The sequence below is a fragment of the Spea bombifrons genome, chromosome 4 (assembly GCF_027358695.1).
Source record: "Spea bombifrons isolate aSpeBom1 chromosome 4, aSpeBom1.2.pri, whole genome shotgun sequence".
Lineage (NCBI taxonomy): Eukaryota > Metazoa > Chordata > Amphibia > Anura > Pelobatidae > Spea > Spea bombifrons.
Window position 1 is genome coordinate 46,896,594 of NC_071090.1, and position 18,601 is coordinate 46,915,194.

Sequence of the window (18,601 nt, forward strand, 5' to 3'; positions counted from 1 at the left end):
TTTTATATAAAGCTGCATGAAAATTTCTGAATTTTAGCAAATAGTAGCAATTTCCACCCCTGGCAAACTCCCATAGAAACAAAAAATGACGTAGGTGAGTTTCCACTATGTTTTAGACACAAACCTTGTGATGTTTCAGGAGTACCCTCTTCCAACTTAAGTTACTTTGAAGCAGCATAAAATGCTAGCTATCCTCAAGCGATCCTTTAAACTTTACCTCAGGTTTGATTCTGAACATTTCTCAGTACATGAGTAATAACATCAACCAAACTTTAAAGAAAATAAGCTACTGTAAATAAATCACAATTTGTCTCACTATCCTAATACACTAGGATAAATCTGAAATAATTGTACTATTTAGTAATAAAACATCTGCCATACGACTACCTAGCTCAACTGCCAGAAAGGCAGATAGACATCAGCTATTACGTACAGGTAGAGCACAGTGGACTTACGTTCAGTCGATTGATGTGAACTTGCTGCGGCAATAATCCTAGAGCTGCAGCGATTCCCTGCCGGAACCTCCGGAGCAATGTTGTGTTCAGTTTGTTTACATCCATTTTCAGCATCTGAAAAACAGAACAAGATTCCAGACTGGAATGTAGAATTCTCTGTTGAAATATATATGGAAGCCCTTTTTACCGCTATTCCCAACTGTTGACCTAAGAAATGATACATAGTCCATCATTTTTACACATGAATACATGGGATATCTAGGGTTTACAGAGAATGGTCAGAAAAAAGAATTTCCAGAGAGCGGCAGATGTGTGGACGAAAAAGAGAAATTATCCACTGAGCGGCAATTGTGTGGACGAAAAAGAGAAATTATCCACTGAGCGGCAATTGTGTGGACGAAAAAGAGAAATTATCCACTGAGCGGCAATTGTGAGGATGAAAATGTCTTGTTGATGTCAGAGGTCAAAGGAGAATGGGCAGACTGGTTCGACATGACAGAACGGCAACAGTAACTCAAATAACCACTCTTTACAACCAAGGTATGCAGAATACCATCTCTGAATGCACAACATGTCGAACCTTGAAGCAGATGGGTTACAGCAGCAGAAGATCACACCGGGTGCCTCTCCTGTCAGCTAAGAAACGGAAACTGAGGCTACAATTCACACAGGCTCACCAAAATTGGACATTTGAAGATTGGAAGAACGTTGCCTGGTCTGATGAGTCTCGATTCCAGCCTGCAACATTCAGATGGTAGGGTCAGACTTTGGCGTAAACAACCTGAAAACATGGATCCATCCTACCTTGTATCAACGGTTCAGGCTGCTGGTGGTGGTATAATGGTGTGGGGGACATTTTCTTGGCACACTTTGGGCCCCTTAGTATCTATTGAGCATTGTTTAAACATGACAGCCTACCTGAGCATCATGTCCATCCCTTTATGATCAATGTGTACCCATCTTCCAATGGCTACTTCCAGCAAGATAATGCACCATGTCACAAAGCTCACATCATCTCAACTGGTTTCTTGAATATAACAATGAATTCACTGTACTCCAATGGCCTACACAGTCACCAGATCTCAATCAAATAGAGCACCTTTGGGATGTGGTGGAACGGGAGATTTGCATCATGGATGTGCAACCAAAAAATCTGCAGCAACTGCGTGATGCCAACATCTCTGAGGAATGTTTCCAGCACCTTGTAGAAAGTATGCCACGAAGAATGAAGGCAAAAAGGGGTCCAACCCGATACTACCAAGGTGTACCTAATAAAGTGACCAGTGAGTGTATATACTCATTACTTACCTAACTCCCTTACCGTTTATCTCACTGCCTACCTAACTCCCTTAGCCCCCCTTTACCTTTTGGAGTTTTTTTAGCTGCTTGCACACCTGGGCAAGCAGTTACGCCTTTACTGTGAGGTCACGAAATATCGAGCCAAGTTCATGGCTCCGCAACTCCGTCAACTCCCCTCCAGGTCAGCCTGTCCTTGAATAAAAGGTATCAACTATGACTAAAGACTTATTTTTTTCTTGGGCCGATAAATCAATAGATATTTATTCTCCCTTTCAAATCAACAGAAATTCACATTGTAAGAGTGGAATTGGACTAGATGGCAATTCTGACCTGTGTCTAGTCTCTGCCTGCATGGGTCATGACCCCTGTGTCATATTCACTTTGTTTCATCATACAGTTAGTAGGGAAAAGTGTTAAGTGAGAATGGCAGGACCTTTTTGCCTTTTTGTTTAAAATAAAACCACATTCCTCCTGTAAACTACAGGTGCAGCCTCACCGGTTATCCAACTATGTTCCTGTACATAAATAGCGTCAATTGTTGAAGCAGTATAAGGACAATTCATTCAATCATCATATGCATGCAGGTGAGCTCACAAAATGCAAGATTCCTATTCAAATGAACTAATCAGATCAATCATTAACCACTTTTAGCCTTTGCTGTTTTATTTTGCTTTCATTGACACTGAGCAGGGACACAGACATGAACTTAAAACGCAAAAATCTGAATAATGTTTTATTGTTCTCACAAAGCAAATAAGATTTCCTTAAATTCTAAAGAGTTTATTTTAGACCCCCATTATATGGCCGATTCAGTAGCTTCACAAATAATAAAAAGGGCATATCATTTCATTACACTCCATATACTATACCTAGTGGAAAGTAAATCTTTGTGGGGAGTCTAAGAACATCAGTTTGAGCAAATAAAAACGGCTCGTGTTATACTCTGCTTCCAGTTACTTTCAGTTATTGCCAATCATTGCTAGCAAGGAAGCATAGATAGAGATTTGCTCGAGGCATGTATATTTCTGCTCCTTCCTATTAGACCTCCCAATGGCGCAGATGTTCTATAGGACAGCTGCTCTCAATGCAACCACGAAAGTTGTGTGGCTGATACCAATAGCTGGCCAGTCTTATCGAGTGTGTCCATCGTTATGGACTCCATGCAAACTGCCACAGCATAAGACATCTTTATGAAGAGAGAGGTGAGAGCAAGACGACAAGGGGAAATAAATCAGAGGTACATGACATCAAACATGTCTAAATGAGAGTTAAAATAATAAAAACAAGGAGAGGCCACAAAAATATTTCTTTATCATTCATAAAAGTGATCACGTCACTATGATATGTTAGCAGACCCCTTGCATGTGCATATATATAGCTTGTAGATACATGAGGTGACACAACTATTTCTCAGTAGATGAGATTTGCAAGCAAAAACATAGTGGTGAATAGGAATATATTTAAGACAAATAAAATATGAATTAAAAAAAAAACATTCAAATGTTTTACTCTTACACACCGAATCATTACATACATCCGAAATGAGTGCTGTACTCACAAACAAAGAACGATAAATAAAGATATGATATCAGTAACACAAAAAGCTCCTACCTAGATTTTGTGTAGCAAGCAAAAGCCATATAAATAATTCAAGTAAATGACATCCAGAATCTCATTCAGTAATATGATCAATATTTGTAGTTAGAATTTAACGGCATGTTAGCTATTATGTAAATAATACAGCATCCTGATTTTTTTTCTTCTAAGAATAATACAATTTTGACAAATGTACCCAAAATCTCTCTAAAATCTTTAAGAAAGGGAAGCAGTTACATTGTTCTATTACCTATGCGATCTAAGAAAACCGGCTTACCTTTAGATTTCTGATAAATCTTTAACCAATATAAAGCAGGAAGCCTTTACAAATCAGAGCCATGACAATCATATCTCTTTGCAGTGTGTGCGTCTGAGTGTTCAGCCCAGTGCCTTGAGCACCTGGCTTTGGAAAGATGATGACACTTTCTATAAATTGTCTCACTAATTAGTACAATTTCTAACCAGCTCCCAGCATATAATATTCAAAGGGAAAACAAAGGAACCAAATAACACAAGGGTTTTATAGAGTAATTTAAGCCTTTTCTGAGTCGCCTTTACATGTACATGTTACATGTGTTTAATATAAATAATAATGATAATAATGGTAAAATGATATAATTTTTAACGTTCATAAAAGGTTAATGTTAAACACAATAAATAATTATCTATTTATTCTATGAGTCTAGTTGAAGATTGGCCACAAAATTAGCATACCTATTTAATGTAATGATAATTTCGGGGATACTGAATTAAGACTCATGTTGAAAATGAAGATGGTGCATTGTATGGTTTCCAGAGTGATGGCAAGTCCCGTAAGTGCAGAAGTGTGCTCCCTTGGGTATTACTGCAATCAGTTAATGTTACTGTAGCTTCCTATAACTCTTATTCCTATTGACCACGGTGTTTTGCTGTGCGTAGTAAATATCTGTTTATGATTTTGGTTTTCTGACATGAGCATGACACTGTATTATATGGGGAGGATCCTCAAAATCAGGGCCATTTGGTGACAATATACCTGTGAAGGAACACCCTAAATAAGACTCATCCTGCATAGTGAAAGACTACAATATGAGGTTAATGCAGCACGCCCCCAACATTACCGTGATGACAAATACTTTAAGTGGAAAATAAATAAAAAAATGTCTTTATCTCCAAAATATTATATTCTAAGCATCGTGTGATGCTGCAAAGAGAAAATGTTGCAATATTGCAACTGCAATATTACATTTTATTATTTATCTGGGCAATATACAAAATAATGAAAAAATTAAAAAAAACTACGGTAATACATGTCTACGTACTTTAACCGTGGGAATCAGGAATGTTTCTTTGTCCTTTTTTTTGTCCTGTTTTGTTTTTGTTTTTTTAACTTTAACATGGACGAGCTGCTGTATTGTTGTATCTGATTTTCCTGACAGAAAAACATTGATAGATCTTTTGAAAGCATTTACTGAACCTTCACAGTTAGGGCCTGTACACTTCTTTTCAGACATTATACAATGACTTGGCTGTATATATATATATATATATATATATATATATACATACAGTATATGGGAGGAGCCAGTGGAAGAAACATTCTCAAGAAAAAGGAAGGAAGGAAATATCACTGTACAACCAGACTAAGCAAGTTATCCTTCTGGTAATTGCTATATAGAGGCAGCCAGTTAAGTATAAGAAGGAGATGCAGACATTCCCGAAAAACAAAAGGTTTTTATATTGGATTGTACCCGTTTTATGTTAACCCATAATTATTTTGTTTTTGAGCAGGAATCCTTTTTGCAGAGCTGTGGCACAGCAACGGGGACCAGGTTTGCTCCCTGCTACGTGAACATTATTTGGAGAGATGGCGGGCTGGGCATGCGTTGTTAGGTGACATAATGAATATATACCAGGGGGAAAAAAAACCTTTGGAATGGATTGTTGGCCACAGTGAATTTAATGATTATGACCAACTTTTTACTTCTAAGATCAGTAACACCTCTTTAGATGTTTTAGACTTGTCTTTATTTGAAGAAAATGGAAAAGTATGTACTAGGACAGGGGTGTCCAAGTTTTTTCTGCAGTGGGCTACTTCATCAGAAATGTACGTATGCGTGGGCTGCACTCATTTTTCACTGAGAGAAAATATGGCCTTTTAGCTTTATAATGCATATTAATACAGGGATAATTTGGCAATAATGAAAAAAGCATTGGAAAAGTTTTATTGATCAACTTTTATATGTCATTCTATACAAGATATAATTTTATGTGATGGGACTGGGAGTATTCAGTACACAAAAAAGTCATTATACGCGGGACGCCTGAAGTCACAATTTACTGCCACTAATGCTTTTTTTAATAAAATATGCAGATTGAAACAGAGTAAATAACACAAAACCTTTACTTTTCCTCTCACCGATTTCTGGGCCAAGAAAGTTTTCCCCTCTGAAGTGACTACAAATTTAGGAGGGCGTTTTATCTCTGGATGAGTAAAAATTAAATAGTTCTATTTATTCCTGCAGTAAAGTGCCAGGAAACAGACAACCAAATACACACCAGGACAGGCTCTGCCACACCAACCCCTAAACACACACACAAGGACAGGCACTGCCATACCGACCCCCAAACACACACACCAGGACAGGCTCTGCCACACTGACACCTAAACACACACATACCAAGACAGGCTCTGCCACCCAAGCACACACACCAAGACAGGCTCTGCCACACCGACACCCAAACACAGATACACCAGGACAAGCTCTGTCACACCGACACACCAAACACATACACCAGGACAGGCTCTGCAACACCGACACCCAAACACACACACCAGGACAGGCTCTGCCACACCGACCCCCAAACACACACACACCAGGACAGGCTCTGCCACACCAACACCCAAACACACACACCAGGACAGGCTCTGCCACACCGACACCCAAACACACATACACCAGGACAGGCTCTGCAACACCGACACCCAAACACACACACACACCAGGACAGGCTCTGCCACACAGAAGCCCAAACACACAAACCAGAACAGGCTCTGTCACACCGACACCCAAACACACACACACACCAGGATAGGCTCTCCCACACCAAAACCCAAACACACACACACCAGGACAGGCTCTGCCCCACCAACACCCAAACGCACACACCCATCAGGACAGGCTCTAACACACCAAACACACCCATCCGGACAGGGTCTGAATGGGAATTTAGTTAACAAACAGTTCAACCAACAGGCAAATAGGGAGGGGGATCCAGAGTTCAGATTCTGCAACAGATGAGGAGGATGTTAAACGTATGGAACGAACCATGCTAAAAGTCTTACTTCTTTTCATTTGAAAAAAGAGAGGGCCTACCTGTTTCAAGAGTGCATTTTATATTTGTAAGTAGCGCAAATGTGATCAGATATATTTATGTATCTATATAACTACCATCTAGTATCAATGTGGGTAGACTGATGACAGAGTATACATGAGATATAAATTATAAATAGAAAATAACATTTCCACTCTACAGAAGATAATTATCCCCTCATCAATCATGAAATACCAGGCATCAAACATTGCTGTTCCATTTGACTATTTGTAGTATTGATTTGACATCATGGCCTGCTTCAGATTTTCCAATATTCTATTTGAAAATGGCACTTCCATCTGCTGGTTTGTAATCAATCACAGTAAAAACTCAGTTCTTTAACATGACTGTAATCCATTAGTAAAACCTGTTCAATTTATATATCCTTAATCAGATCAACTTGGGCCATCACAGCTGCCTAATATTCTTAGCAATACCTATCACTTTAAAGAGCAGCAGATAACCATGTTTACCAATGGTATAAAACTGGGTGCTAAGATGGTAGTGGGTTACTGATACATCTTCAGAGCTAGTACCAGAGAGCCACTGGCTGTGTCAAGCTAAAGTTTAAAGATAACATGCGGTATCAGATTCACATATTTGCCAACTCTCTAGGATCCCATGCCAGCACAATGGAGAATGTAAGATGTGACACACATATCCATGAACAACACATGGATTGCATAGTGATATCACACTACACCTACAGAAGATACCCTCTCCCCTTCTCCATGCGAACAATGCCCAATATGGATTAATCCTGCAATAAATGGGTCATCAACCTGGGACTTCTGACACCATGACTATAGGCATGGTTGTCAGGACTGTTCTAAGCCATGGGTTCAGCACTGACTATACTAACAGGATGAGGCTGTACTCCAGGGTCAAATCCAGTTCTGTTCCATGAGCTCTGTTCCTGCTGATATCTTGTCCAGCTCCTTTAAAAATAAAGAACCCACTTTTTACCTCTGCCTACAAGTGTTTAACATCTACTAAACCAATCCTGTTCTTAAAATCACACAAATTAACCCAATTTTTTATTACATTAACAGCCAGTCTGCCCTATACAAACATTTATAGAAAATAATTACATAGCTAGTCAATTGATATTCGGACATTAGCAGAAACAGTAATATGGCATGTCACAAATTATATTTGCTGTTGCTGAACTGAAAAAGTCGTTTATAGCTTATAGCTTTATAGCACTTAGTAGTTAAGCAACTATAGAGAAATAGAAACATTACATGTTACATTACATTACATAGAAATACTTACATGTATTTAAAATGCAGGTTTCTAATTACCAAGTTTTCAAGTTGTTCCATTAGATTAACTTCAGGAAGCAAGAAGCTCCAAACCTTCTTTCTCTATTTGTAAATATGTGCACATAATTGTACTGCACTGCTATTTTTGGAGTTTAAGTTTAGATCACTTTCTTGTTTAACTGCAAAATGGCAAGAAAGTTGTAATTGTTTTCTAGTACCTTAATGTGCAATTACATTTTATGGAAAACACACGTAACCAAATAAATAAAAAAGCAAGTGAGATGTTTTCCAGAGAATGTTGTTTTCCCAATGGAAAATAATATCGGGTTTGTAAATTGTGTGGCCATAGCTAAAATAAATCTAACCCATGGCTGGTGTATATTTTTAATAACTAGGAAATATTAAAAATGCTTTGATTCAAAAAAGTCTGATACTTTAAAAAGTTGTATCTGTGTTCCCCCCTCTCTCACTATCTTAATAAATAGTTAATAAATGGTTCACAAAACGGATCTCATTTAAAAATATATGACGCCTATAATAAAAGGGTTAATGCAGCAATTTGTGCAAATGAATATGTTTGTCTTATCTACCTAAACAAACAAAATGTTTTTATAACTGCATTATTATTTTTGACGAATAAGCTTGTTTTTATTCTCTTTTACACATTTATTATTCACTCTGTCCAGATTAAACCTTTTTCGGTCCGTGCTCACACAGAGTGGTTTGATTCAGAAAGGTACTTGCGGCATAAAACTGAGACATAAACCTAAAACTGTTGTAAGAATGTTTTCAACAATAGAACAATAACATTGAAAAATTAAACTAATTTCACATAACAAAATAAATGACTGTGAATACAGCATTTTTGAATGTTATTTGTAGGTTGTTTAGCAGTGCCAGACTATAGTGGCCTCTTGTGGCCAAAAAAATATTTTCAGTTGTCTCTATTTGATACTTTATTGTGCCTGATTCAATAACACTCCAAACTATTGGAGTAAAAAAAAACTAAGGCTTAATTGTTACAAAGTAGTCACAAATGTAACTTTGCTCACAAAGCACCCTACTTTATTTTAAAGATCTAAAAAAGCTTATAAAATCAAAAGCAGTCCTCCAGGCAGCCAATTAAGATCCAAGCAATTGAACAGTTAGTTTTGATTAAGTTAAACTAGCCATAAAATGTGTCTAGATCCCCTTGATACAAATTGAAACTCATACAAGACAAAGAGAACATTTACACATTAGCATCATGCTGTTTTGCATACAAATGTGACAGCAATTAAATATGCTCAAAATACATATATGTATATATTTTCTCATTAGTCATAATAACAAAAATAATAGCAATCAGAAATTATGTATACCCGGATAGCTGCAAGAATGACCTTAAACAAAAAAGGGTGGCATTAAAGCAAAAAAAAACTTAAATAAAATAATGCACAATTTTAAAAGCGCTAAGATTGCAAAGGTTATTTTTAAAATCATTTTACTGTTAGACTTTGTTTTTTTATTATTATTATTTAACTGCCCTCCTTTGTAAGTTTATTAATTTTTGTTACTTAGCACTTCTTTGTTGCAGATATAAATCTAATAATAATGTTAATAATAACATTATTATTATTATTCAAATGCACCACATCAACTACCATTTTCTGTTTTCTATTGTAATGCTGGCATATAGTAATGTGAATCAAATAGTTAATTTGTCTGTATTAATGTGTATTTAGATTCAACTGTGCATGTGCTAAGCATTTGTTTTAACTTTTTACAGTGTGTTGATTTAGTTTATACCTATCTACATTAATGAGTTTAACATGCCCTCTTTTCAACTTATACATTCTTTTGGCAAATTATGTAGTTTAGAGCAACTGGCAGATTGTATTGCTTTAAAATATTATATCATTTCTTTTCTTTTTCCCCAGCATTGTTTGCAATTCTTTCTCCCGATCTCTTTTTTTTTCTCCCCCCCTCTTCTACTCCTCTCCTCCTCCTGTATTCTTCTTCGGCTCCTGTACTCCTATCTGCATCATCCATTCTTCTCGCCTCTCTTTCTCTCATCTATTTACATACTTTCCATACCTTCCATACTACCAATGTTGCTTAATTTTGCCTCCCCACCAGTAACATACCTCTCTTAGTCTCTCATTTATGAGTAACACTTTACTTCCATGGCCCTATGATCAATCTGAACATACCCCCAGATGCTATCAATGTATCCCAGCCTCCACCTATCATATTCACTCACTCTATATGTGATTATGATCACTCTCTGTCTCATTTACTAATGTCAAGGTTTAGCCACGCCCCTCACCTTAGCAGACATGAGGTCATTTATATTCTGTTTTTAATCATATGCATGAATTTATTGTTTGAATTACTCAAACCTTTTCTTGGTGGTGATAATTTTTTGTTGTGAAAATTTATTGGGTTTTGAAAATAAATCTTATATTCAACATACTGGAACTGTTATGGGTACCTCTGTTTTTGGAATTCTTCATGAAATACTGGTAGGAGACACTTTTTGTGAACGAAATTGTTCACATGGATCGTGACCTTGACAATGTAATCATGATGTCATGGCCTAGTTTTGATCAGAATTTGTTGGGATTCTATGAGGGGCGTTCAAAAAGCTTCCACACTTTTTTAACTCTATTTATTTCAAAACATATGACGTAAAAAAAAACAAATGACATCACTTTTCTACATAGTCACCTTCCTTTGTGATGCAATTTTCTCAACTTCGTACCAACTTTTTAATGCCATCAGCAAAAAATGTTTTTGGTTTCTATTGGATTAACATAATCCTTAAACACAAGCTTTCAAAAGTTTTCCTCTCTTGCTCAGGTATTGCTTTAGACCTAAGAGAAAAACCCTCAAAAGCTTTTCTTAATAGTTTACAGTTCAGAGTGCAGAGACGTAGCAACAGGTTGTCCCGAGGCAAGCATGGAATATTGTGCCTCAGCTATTTTGTTACAGAGGTTATTTTATTGTCACCGCCCTTATACACACCTGCCCATAAACACACATATACACATACACTGCCCTTACATGGTGCCTTTACAAATACCTGCCCATAAACACACACTGCCCTTACACTACCTTTACACACACCTACCCATAAGCACATATACACCTACGCTGTCATTACATGCTGCCTTTACAAATACCTGCCCATAAACACGCATATACACACATACACTGCCCTTACAAGCACCTGCCCATACACACACATATACACATTCACTGTCCTTACACAAGCCTGTCCATACACACACATGTATACACTTGCACTGCCCTTACACACCCCTGCCTTTACACACACATATACACATACACACACCAGCTTTCAAACACACAAATACCTACACTGCTCTTACACACACCTGCCCATAGTGCTCCCTAATAATTATGTGCCGGCTACGACATCATATCCTGGTGCTCGGCATCAATTGCTGGGGCGTATTGATTAGAGAGAACGGAAGCTGAGGTCTGAAGTGACAGACCTCGTACTCCTAATTGTTGGGGCGGTGGGAGGGAGATTGTAGCTGCCTCGGCGCAGCCCTGAAGACCAACCCAGGGGAGGGGGCCTCTCCGCTCGCCCCTCCCCTATAGAAACGCTACTGTTTTAGGGGCTTTGTGGTGAATCATTTTGATGGCATCAATGTGATTCAATACGCCGCCCCCAGAATATCAGGGCCCTTGGGCAACTGCCCAGTGTGCCCATATGTTTAGATGGAACTGTGCCATTTGGTCCTGCAGCTGGAGGGGGTTTCCAAATTCAGTGGGAGGGGACAAAAGGCAGGCAAGGAATAATGTAGGGGGCAATTGCCCCCCTGTAGCGACGCCTATGCATCATCATCATGACGGATGCTTCCACTCCATACTCTGCTGCTTGCTTTCGGGTTCCTAATGGTGAACCCACGTTTCATCACCAATGACTTTCTTCTGAAGAAAATCATCACCTTTTTCACGATAATGGGCCATGTGTTGGGAACAAACGTCTAAGCGCTTGCACTTATGCTCTTCTGTCAGCTGCTTAGGCAACCACCTGGCACACATTTTACTGAACGTAAGGCTGTCATGAATCAGGGCATAGGCAGATCCAACACTCACATTAAGCTTTCCTGCAACCTATTCAACTGAGCACACATGCAAAGATGAATTTGTGCTCCTGGCGCACCTTCTGCCCACAAAAAGCATATGACAGAATGCTGTTCCTCTTTGGTACAATTTATAAGTTTCACAGCCATGCCTATGCTGTTATTTGATAATGATGCATCAGGAAAAACATGGAGAGAGCCCTTAGGATTAGATGTGTTTGAGGTGAGGTAGAGAAAAAAGGATAAGTTGGTGAGCGCTCAATACATCTTAACCAATATTTGACAACTACAGATTACCTTCCATTTTCTAGCCTAGCATCAGGACAAGGTATTGCTTAAATCACAATGCATCAACTGCCCTAAAAATACAGCATTATGTTGTTTCATGTAATTAAGAAGAGGTCTGTGTTAACATAACATCAGTTACAGATGGCAGAACAGCTACATCACAAGAAATCTCAAGTGTCTTTGGCAGAAATTGCATTTTAACTAAACCAAAGTTCTCATGGACATAATGCAAAAACTTTCAATCTGACAAAGCTAATTAATGCTTATACGCTAATTGCTTGATATCTATTTGATTGAATTATGTTATTTAATCCTTTTTATAATTAAATACCCAGCTAAATGCTGAGAATCACAGAATGAACACACCATAGGCAAAAGCCTGATAGATACCGAGCAGATTTATTACATTGATTTTCTATGTGATTATCTCCTGCTTTTATTTCAATACATTGAAACGTAGACTTTTATTGTAGCTTTCCTAATGTGTCTTTCTCTACTGCTTTTTGGCCTAGATAAAACACATCTCTAAGGATAAGTCACAAAAACTTGATTAACTCTTAGGAACAGCAGGTGTCAAAGGTAAAGTCCACTGCTACCATGCTTAGAAACTATCTCCAATTTTTATCTAAATGTAAAACTAGATGCTGTTCCCAGATTCATTGTGGATATATATTCAGTTATCTTTAAAAAAAAAAAAAGTATTTTTTTAAACTGTACTTTTGTGAATTCCCTCAAGCCATTAATAATTGAACATGTGATTTAAAATCATTTGCTCTAGAGAATTAGCAAAATGAATACTAGACTTGCAGCTTTGGCGTAGACCTGATACGTTGCCCTTACAATACCAATTAAAATTTGGATTACTTGCGTTGTTGAATAGAAGAGATTTTGCTTTTATACTGTAGGGATTGAACTTTTTTTTTTGCTTTGAATGAAGAATATAATATTGGTTTGAAAGACCTAGCAGGATAGAAGGAAATCTCTTTAACATGCTTTAGTATTCCCGCAAAACTATATTATAAATACAGTTAGTTTCAGCATTGTATGGTTTAAAAGTCATTGACAATATACAATATTGGCTGAACAGGTGGTAGGTAGTCTGGCAGATACGTTTAACCAAAAATATTTTTTTCTATTCCTAGTATTTAAAAGAGTACATACACATCTCTAAATATAAAGCTATGGCACACTATGTTTTTAAGAGATTAGTTCTGAAAGGTCTTAAGAAACAGCTATCTGCCAGAATTAGATACTTTGTTTAGTCTTAAATTATTTTAAAAAAATGTAAAACATCTAATTGAGTCTAGCTTGTCCGAGAATGGACAGCGTCAAAATAGCCTGCCCTGGATCTCAAGTTTTAGCTCACTTCCGCAAATAAAGAGGAAACATCTCCCTCTGGATATCAGTCTTGGGGAATTTCCAACAAACACATACCTTTATGGGCCTCATCAGTAAGTATTAACTAATTGTTCTAATCACAAAATAATCTATGAGTAAGAAGCACCTTCGATCGGTGAAATTTATTGTTGTCTATCCTTCAATGAACTAATCTCTTATTTTTTTTTTATTATCTTTAATCATGCTTCTTAGGCTTGTTTGTAAGGTACCTACTTCAGGATCCACATTCCACTTTCAAGTAGCCTTCAGGTTTCTGAGTGGGAGTTCAGGTGACGCTGATTCCTAAAGTTCAACTATTGGGTCTAACTGGTCCATGCACACACTCCCTAACTGTCATCTGTTCCAAAATCTAAAATAATAAAACTTAATTATTTTAAGCTCTGCTTTTTTGGGATTTAGAGCTTGTTTGGATAGAAACAATCTGGGTTATACAATTCAGTGACTTAACATTGTTTAACCCGTTGAGTGCCAAGACAAACACATATTTCCCTCTAGGAGACTGAGTCTGTTTTAATAATTGTGCTTTAGATATATATTTAGGTGACCAATATCTTTCAGGCCTCGTTAAGTTTTATAAATGCCTAAACTTAATCCAAAACTAAATTTAGGATCACTGGCGCCTGGGGAAGTGGCTAAATAATTGAGACCACCCTTGTCAATGAAAGCTATTGTTTTCAGATAATCTCAGATATATATATATATATATATATAGTTGTGTGCATATATATATATATATATATATATATATATATATATATATATATATATAGTTGTTCTAGTTTCTAGAAGGGGTCAATAGTGTAGTGAAGGCATGTTGGTGTAAAGGATATACCTCTGATAACCCTCATCATTATTAAACAGCATGAAGGTCATAGGATTAGTCGTCCAGAAAGAGCTCATCTGACCATGTATTGTTTTAATGGTTATTTAGATTTACAATATATGTGTATATGTTTTTGATGTATTTAATGGTGGATTTGGCAGGTATGGGAACAATGCTCCTACATGGTGGCAAGCTGATCTAAGTACTAAGTTGACTTTGCCAGCTATGTATCCTTTACACTACCATGGTCACTCATCGTATGCTCACAGGAAATGGTACACTGACCTAAACATTTCTGTCTTAGACTTGTTCTAGATAACGACAAAAATGATTTGTGATGCAGAGTAATATATTACCCAGACCACTTACAATTTATCTTAGCGCACGGAATACATAACTGGATTATGAGAAAATGGATGTTAACAAATTGCCTTTAATTTAATTTGTACATAGTGGAGGCTATCTTTGTATAATTCAATATTAAATATGATATATATCCAGAATTTTAAAAACATGCATTTTTTAAATGAATACTGTGTTTTACTAAAGGTAATTTGCAATGACATTGTTTTTTGCTAAAATGATAATCAATATTAAAAAAAAAGTACATATCCAGTAAATATATGAAAAAAGCAACAAAATGAAATTTCATTGCGGAAAAGGGGGGACACAGTAAAAATTGAGACCATAAAAAAACCAAAAACTAATTGTCTCATTTTGATGATTTTTTTTTTTTTTTTTTTTTTTTACAATACTAGCTCTGTTATCTTAACCCAGACTAATAAAGAACCTGACTTCTTATCATGCTGCCTGGGATAAATTATAGAATAGCTGATCTAGCAGGTCACTTTGGCTTATGATATCATATGGAGGAATGGACTCCACCAGCATTGCCATAAAGAAGCAGCTCGGTGTGGTGCAGGAAGAGTCACACAAAATATCATGGCAGTATAAAAAAAAGAGGTAAAACTATGTTTTTGTTAATGTTAACTACATGCTACTGTAGGCGGCACTTTTTTTTATGCTTGACAAGAAATATATACTTGTTTTCCATGGGACCTCCTATTTAAAGATATCTTGGCATGTGACCAACTATTTAATAATGTATATGTGTAAATGACAGTTTACATCAGGACAATTCCATATTATATTCCTGCAGTAGATATACTGTCTGCATGAATGACACTGTGAAATATTTTGGCAGCTTTAGAAGGAAGGCAGAGAATAAGGCAGTTGGCCGTGCAATATTTGCCCTTCTGAGATACCTTTGCTAAAGTGAAGTTGTATGTAACCAACAAGTGAAATACATAAATATATTATAAGTGATAACCTTTGTTAAATTGACTGACAGAACCTGACATAGCTTAACTGTTAATCCAAACTGGTTGTGGTGTTATTGAGTGTTTATTTGGGTTGGCAGTAGTAAATAGACATGTTGGATTATTTGTCCAACACATGCCAACTTGACTGCACACAAGTAATGTGAATGAACCCAGTTGACTGTATATTGGTCCACAATGGCCCATGCATAACATCAGGTTAAGGAAGAATACAGACTGTGTTCATGTGCTACAACAGTTACATTGGAGGCAAATGCATAAAAGAGAGATTTAGAAGCAAACAGATACATGCCATATAACCTGAACAGAGTCTTACACTTTGTCATTCTGCATCACATACCATAAGGCACCACAACATAAGAAAATAGTTGTGTATTAATCAATCCTCTATTTTGTAAATATGGATGTGATACAAATACATGGAATGAGATACAATTCACAGACATCCTACAGTTATATTATATGTATTGATATACCATTAGCATCACATATCAAATACTGACCCTTACAGCAAAAAAATTAAACTAGCTCACCTGCCACAAAATTAGAACAATCATGATAAACAACAAACCACAGTAAAGTCTAGCACATTCGGGTTTATCACTAGAGAATTATTGTGGATTAATTTCTGATCTAATAACAATATTTTATAGCAAATAAAATTTAGCTGACTAAATAGTATACTTACCACTAGAATCACACATGATTGTGGGACTGGTTGATTTTCTACTTCAACATCTGGGTCATTAGAAGCCAGCAAATTAAGAGCCTGGCCATGTGATGAGCGTGGGAAGGCCAACATTGTAGGTAGATATTTGCTGTCTTTCAGATGAGTGGAAGAATGAAAATTCTGACTAGGCATCTTCTGTCTTTCCAAGTGTAAACTCTTTTCGATACTTTGAACATGACGGTAAATAAACCTGGGCTTCCCACTCTTCCTCTGATGTAATGCCAAGAAATGATCATGGTCTCCAGAGAAGCACTCTTTAAAATTACAAAAGACAAGGAGTTATTCATTAAAATAATGAGTTTAACAGATCTTTTAGAAAATGCTTTCACAACTGGCACACTCTGGTTAGTTCTGTTTTTCTATCACAGGTCTGAGAAGGATAACCCTTCCTTCACAAATAATATATTAGATTTTTTTAAATGTATTTTAAAATAAGACTTTCAGTATGACTACTGAATGAATGACATATACATCCATCTAAAAGCATTTTATATATAATAGTTTATGCGTGTTTAGTATGTTTAGGCAATTAATAAAAGCATATGAATACATTTCTGCTGACCTTAATTATAATGGTACAGTATAACAGTTGGCATGCAAATACACCCCTAGTTTAACCCCTTCAGTCTCAGGGGTTTTTGGTACCTCAAAGCCCGGAGCAATTTTGCCATTTTTGGGGTATGTCGGTTCAGCGGTTATTCTCTTTTCCTGTGAATAGTGTACCCATGGAAACTATATATTGTTTTTCAAGGACAGAGAGAGGGCTTTCTTTTGATACCATAGTTAGATAATTAGCTGAAAATTTAGGATGAGAAATTTAGTAAAAATTAGCTAAAGTTAGAAACATTTATTCATTTATTATTTATTATTTATTTTCCCCTCTGAATCCTCACAAAATTAGGTGAAGTGATGGAAAATCTCCTCCAAGTTTATCAATTCAGGTGTCCTGATTTCAGAAATACATAATTTATGTAGAATTTCTAACTTATAGGGAACATACTAGAAGGTGTTCAATATTCTTTACAAAGCTGTAGAATTTTTACATTAGGTATGATGGAATCACAACTCTAATTTTAAACAAATAAACCAAAAATACCCACAAAAGTATATATTTCTGTAAAGCAGACAACCCAGACTATCATATCATGCAGCTATTTGGCCACCAATCACTGTCAAAGATGGCCGCAGAAATTATTTCCTGCGCTTTTTTCACCAACACGTCTTTGTTGCTTAGATTGCTTTGCACAGGGTAGGTGTTAAGGCAGAGAAACCAAGGCAAAATTGTTTAGCTGCATCTCCTGATTACAGAGATACTCCACTTCCTTAGTTTTTTTTCTTTCTAGAGGGCCATATCCATCCCTTACATTTAGGGTAGTATTTTTCCTACTTATGGCTTAAAGGGTTTGGAGGTTGTGAACGGGGCAGGAGGGTTATACATTTTAAATGTTGTGTTAGGGTAATAGCATGGAAGGGTTTTTTCTTTTTTTTAGTATTATCTTTTTTTATCTTTTTTTTTCATTTTTTTAGTTTATTTTTTGTATTTTTTTAATGCACTGTTATCAGTGCAGTATGGTTAAAGGTCCTCTTAGGGACCTCTTGAACATGTTATTAATGCCAGTGATGATGATCTATGGCTATAGAATCTAGCCATAGATCAATCATCTACAATACAAAATATTACTAACACTTTTACTGTTAGCTAATACCTGTTCTACCTTTTCTTTCATAAGTGTTTATTTAAATAACAAATCTTGGGCATTCCATACAGCAATAGATATTGGCAACCAGGTGTCTGATAATGTGCTTGATGAACTTATACTGTATATAGTTACCCAGCATGACAGCCAAGAGAAAACTGAAAATAACCGAGAAAAATGCTGATGTAGCAAAGATGTCATATACAATAAACAGAATGACATTTTCATACCAGATTCTAGTTCCACATGCGCTCATTAC

At 36.5% G+C, this 18,601-nt stretch overlaps 1 protein-coding gene and 1 long non-coding RNA gene across 3 annotated transcripts in view; both read right to left on the bottom strand.

Moving 5' to 3' along the window:
- PTPRR (protein tyrosine phosphatase receptor type R) overlaps positions 1-18,601 on the bottom strand; it is a 63,894-nt gene that overhangs the window by 39,367 nt on the left and 5,926 nt on the right. The window contains exons 2-3 of one of the 2 annotated variants that reach the window (XM_053461997.1): positions 16,604-16,899; positions 456-569 (exon numbers count right to left, since the gene is read on the bottom strand). In XM_053461997.1, the coding sequence (XP_053317972.1) occupies positions 456-569; positions 16,604-16,899 (410 nt within the window). Of the gene's footprint in view, positions 1-455; positions 570-3,627; positions 3,646-16,603; positions 16,900-18,601 lie in introns of those variants that run through there. The other variant, XM_053461998.1, reaches the window with a different exon arrangement.
- Positions 8,925-9,222, bottom strand: LOC128490212 (uncharacterized). The gene is made up of 2 exons (XR_008353932.1): positions 9,029-9,222; positions 8,925-8,955 (listed from the first exon to the last, which is right to left on the bottom strand). It is a non-coding gene; the product is annotated as an uncharacterized LOC128490212 (long non-coding RNA).